Genomic DNA, 4,611 nt, shown 5'->3' with positions numbered 1-4,611 from the left:
CAACAGCAAACTTGAAAACTGTTGGACACACATTCCATGGTTATATTGCCCAAAATAAATGAACATTCCCACAAATATGCTTTGAACTTAGCTGAGCTAGCTACTATAGCTACTATAGCTGAGCTAGCTACTATAGCTACTGCAGCTGAGCTAGCTACTATAGCTACTATAGCTGAGCTAGCTACTGCTGAGCTAGCTAGCATAGCTCCTATAGTAGCTAACTTAGCTATAGCAGAGCTGAGCACTATGTTAGCATTATAACTTTAGATATAATGCTAACATTATATCTAAAGTTATATAATTTTTTTTAGCCATAAAAAAAATCGATGTTCTTGACATTACAAATAAAAAAACTAATTTATACAAAAAATTTGATGTTCTCTCATCATTATTAGCATCTATTTTACTTTTCAGGATTACAGGAGAGTTCTCCCCTGACCGCACATCACTGATCCAGAGGTGGTTGGAGCAGCTGTGGTTGTGGTTTGAGGAGCTGTTTTTGTGGTTGGAGCTGCTACGGCTAACATTAGCACTATGGCTAATGTTAGCCGTAGTGCTAACATTAGGTCAAAAATAGAAAATTAAATTGTTTTTGTTTACTGGTATGAGTTTTATTCCTCTGCTTGGTGTAGAAATAATGTTGGTATCTACAAGGCGAAAGAGTTTTATCTCTGTTTTGTTTCACAGAATTAAGCAACATTTTTCAAAAATGTTTTATTGTAAAGTGAATACTTTTTAGTTTCTTATCTTTGGTATTTTATTTCTTTTTTTGCAGACATTTTTATCTAGAAAACCAAGAAAAAAAAATTATGTAATTCAACAAATTTCTTTGTACAGTTCTGAGTATTTTATCTATAATAAAAAACATATATAGACCATTAAATTTTTTTCTTAAATATATAATGTATAAACTATAATATCAGATGTTTTGAAAACAGTGTTGGGTCAGCAGCAACAACAGGTGTGGTTCGTTTTTAGGTGAACAGAATTAGATTGAAGAGAGCAAAAAACAAGAAAAAAAGTTAGGCTATATCATAAAAAAACCAAAAACTCTTTCATCTCTTTCGCCAAATTCCTCCATCTCCACTCTTTCTCTTCATGTCCCATGCTTCGTCTTTTTCCTCCTCGCCGTTTCCGTCCTTTCCCTTCACCCAAAGCTTCCACCATCTCTTGTTCCTCTTGTCGTCTTCGGTCTTGTACTTGAGCCTCCTCACGGGGTCGGTGGCGCTCCGCAGGTTGGGGTCGTCAAACTCCTCGTTGAGCATGAAGGTCCTCTCCACCAGCTCCGCCGACTCCTGCCAGTTGCGGAAGCAGTCGGTGCCAAGGCGGCAGATGTCCCGCACGGCGTTCGGAGAGAGGACGGAGCCGTCGGGGCGCAGGACCACCACCGCTGGGACATCCTTCACCATAAACATGGCCTGGAGCTCCCTACGCCACAAGAGAGAACACAAAACTTATTAAAACTAATCTTTTTTAAGCATTTATATATATACGCGTGTATAAAAAAAACATGAGTCACCTACTTTCTGTACGGGTCGTCAAACGCCAAAAATAAAGTCCTTTTGTGGAGCTCTTTGAGGATTTTTTTCTGCTGCTCCTCAGATTGGTCCAAGCTGAAGAAGAAAGATAGAAATCATGTCAGAGAGTCACCAGTGTGGAGGAAGGAGCTAAAAAAAAAAACCATCAGAGAGACGAAGACGCAGACCTGACATAGATGAGAGCGAGCAGTTTGGGGTATTCGATGTACGCTGGATCTTTCAGCTTCCTGAAGAAGCTGTTGAGGACGGGCACAAACCTCTGGCACTTCTCACACTCGGCCGTCGCAAAGAAGAGCAGCAGGACTCGGTTCTCCAGGATCCCGATGATCTCGCGCTCCGTGTTGAACTCGTCCTGGTCCGAGTTGTTCTCCACAAGAACTCGGTCTAGGAACAGGTCCACCATGTTGGCGGGCAGCGATGGGGAAGCCCTCCCTAAAAATGTGTCAATATACCTTTAAATGTCTCTCCATTTGGTTACATTGCAGCCACACGCTCCAGCAGCTGTCATGCGGCTCTAAATGAGCTATTTGGCAGGTCTGTCATATAAAATGAGACGCGTAAGTTTATAGTTATGATGTTACTAAATGAGAAAAACATTATGAACAGTACGGAGACATTTCACGACTGCAGCTTTCATCTTGATACACCAGTTCACAAGATGAAACTTAAATCTTGACTTTAACTCTGAGGGATTTGAAAACTAAGAAAACATGATGCGCAGCTTGGTTAGGGAGGAATTAAGAACAGCGGCAACATGAGATCAGGAAGATGGGGAAGTTCAATAATCATCCTTTCTGTGGGTAAATATTGGCGCTCCTCCTTGTTCAACACCATTCTGAGTTTTTCCTTCTTGCTTTTAGAGGTTTGATTTGAACTATTTACGTCAGAAGAGTCTTTTTTTAGGCTGTGCTTTGTGTTCAATTTGAAATTTAACTTTAAAACTGTGGATTTCATTGATTGGCGTTTTGTTTTTTGGATCATTTGAGGTCATCAGAGACCAGAAAGAGACACTTCTTACCCTCAGGGCGAGTTTTCCCCTCATGTGACCTACAACTGTTCTGCTGTCTCACTGGCTAACCGAGTTACTTATTAAAGTAAAAGCTTTGTGTGTGTGGGGGGGGGGGGATTAACATATGATAACTAAAAGCACCTAAATTTCAGAATAATTAAAAATCAGTAACAAAAATAAAGTTCAGCTTTAACCATTTAAAAAAAGAAAAAAAGAAAAGAGAAAAACTTGATGTGTCTGATCCAGCCTGTGTTTCTGCAGGGCGGGAATTGACAGTGATAACTGCACAAATTAGATTTGGCTCTCTGGCACTGAGCTGCGCCAAATCCGTTAGAGATATTGGACTGGAGGCGCACAGGACCGACGTGAATGGGGAGAGTTACGTTTGAAATCTGAGCAGCATCGCACCTCACCTGCCTGCAGAATGACGATTTGCTGTAATTGTAAAACTGGAAGAAAAAAAGCAATTTCCCCAACTATTAGGTCCAGCTTTTTTTTTTTTTTTTTTGGAAGCCGATCGATGTTGCCTGATCTACGCTGAGCTTCATTTTGTCAGCTGCTAATTTAATAGCGCATCAATCTGCGCGCGGGTCCCGGAAGCCAAATCTGCACGAAATAACTCACCTTACCTTGAAACTCCTCACACTCCTACGAGAAATAAATCCGCCGCTTCCCTCCACCTCCGTCAAAACGTCCTCGTTTTGATTCGATCAGTTTTCATTCTTCTTCCTTCCTTTCTTTCTTTTTTTTTCTTTTTGAATCCTGTGAAGTTTGTTATTTTTAGTGACACCTTTCGCTGCCTCCTCGCCCCGCTCTGTAATTTGTTTCAGCCTGGACTCCGAGGTCCACCGAAGGAGATTAGAGATAGCTGGAGGTGTGGCACCGCAGTAATTGAGGGGTAGAGGTTGCTTTTCAATGTGTGTGTGTGTGTGTGTGTGTTTCTAAAACTCTCCGCTGAACAGCAGAAATCTTATTACTTCAAATGAAGAAGGGAGGGGAGGAGAGGAAGGATAAAGGAGAGGAGGACAAATTGGATTGCAAAGCGAGGACGGACATGCACAGTGGGGTAGAAAGAAACACTGTGGGAAAATGTAAAATGGAGTTAGATAGGTTTGAAACAAGCGTCGAGTGAGACTAATGACCCGGTTTCAACTCCCCCCTCCCCCACCTCCTCACCCCTTTCACAGAAATGTCTGCGCATTAAACCTTTAAAGCACAACACTGAATCTTTTGGGCCCGACTATCAGGGTGATTTAAAAGCCAGCATGCGACAGAGAGGCGAGGAAATGAGCCGAGAAAGTAAGTCGCCGCGGTTTGATGCTGGTTCTAGTGAACCCCGGGTTGCAGGCTGGAAAACACGCTTACTGATCCACAGAGGCAGCCAAACACTGTAAACACCCAGGTTAATCTGAAAGAGAGAGAGAGAGAGAGAGGGAGGGAGGTAAATATAGAGGTGGGGGAGAGCTAGAGATCTAATAGGATTTTCATCTGAGTCACAAACGTCACACGCACCGAAACACTCCCGCGGCGAGACGCACACAAGCATGGCTTCTGGACATTAACATCTAAGTGCGCACAATTGCATGCCAAAGCTCGTTAGCTCCGCTTCGCGACCGGTGCCAACGCGTTTCTGCCTGTCGCTCAGCTGTAATATGACATTAAATTATGTGTCAGGGGGGATTTTTCAGATCTGTTGGCATCCCTTCAGCAGCCCATTCAGACTGTCACCCGCACGCCAGGGCGAAACACGGGAACGAAAGGCAGCATGTCCAGCACGTGCTCCTCTCACTGTGTGCACTTCCTGAGCCCTCCGGGGGGATTCCGGGTTCGGGTTCTACCTTAGGTTTTGCACTGGATCAGAATCAAAAGAAATATTGTGTAATATATATCACACTATGCAGTGATAAATTCATTTACACATTCACAGACAGCTGACTGAGAATTACATTTCCTCCATCGCTTTGGCGCCCCCGCTAGCTGGGCGCCCCTATGCAGAGGCTAAAGGGTTATCCGCTTTTTACGTCAGACACCTTGAGGTTGGGACCAAGCTTGAATGAGTCAAAG

The 4,611-nt window shown here is 43.2% G+C and overlaps 1 protein-coding gene across 1 annotated transcript; it reads right to left on the bottom strand.

Annotated features, from left to right (window-relative positions):
* Positions 1-780: 780 nt before the first annotated feature.
* On the bottom strand, positions 781-4,300 carry LOC106945976 (nucleoredoxin-like protein 1). Its single transcript, XM_015030004.1, has 5 exons — positions 4,060-4,300; positions 3,177-3,955; positions 1,706-1,970; positions 1,524-1,613; positions 781-1,428 (listed from the first exon to the last, which is right to left on the bottom strand). Exons 3-5 carry the CDS (start codon positions 1,939-1,941, stop codon positions 1,056-1,058), a joined length of 699 nt encoding a protein of 232 aa, XP_014885490.1. The 5' UTR covers positions 1,942-1,970; positions 3,177-3,955; positions 4,060-4,300; the 3' UTR covers positions 781-1,055.
* Between the last annotated feature and the right edge of the window lie 311 nt (positions 4,301-4,611).

This window comes from Poecilia latipinna, unplaced genomic scaffold (genome assembly GCF_001443285.1).
Source record: "Poecilia latipinna isolate Pla-1442-1.1 unplaced genomic scaffold, P_latipinna-1.0 Scaffold169, whole genome shotgun sequence".
In the NCBI taxonomy this organism is placed as follows: domain Eukaryota; kingdom Metazoa; phylum Chordata; class Actinopteri; order Cyprinodontiformes; family Poeciliidae; genus Poecilia; species Poecilia latipinna.
The sequence above is the reverse complement of the archived record's forward strand: the minus strand, read 5'-3'. Positions and strand labels throughout refer to the sequence as shown.

Coding starts and splice junctions, on each gene's coding strand:
- LOC106945976 (XM_015030004.1), bottom strand. CDS start 1,941: ATGGTGGACCTGTTCCTAGACCGAGTTCTTGTGGAGAACAACTCGGAC. Junction 1,614..1,705: donor CTCGCTCTCATCTATGTCAG/GTCTGCGTCTTC, acceptor TTTCTTCTTCAG/CTTGGACCAATCTGAGGAGC. Junction 1,429..1,523: donor TTTGACGACCCGTACAGAAA/GTAGGTGACTCA, acceptor CTTGTGGCGTAG/GGAGCTCCAGGCCATGTTTA.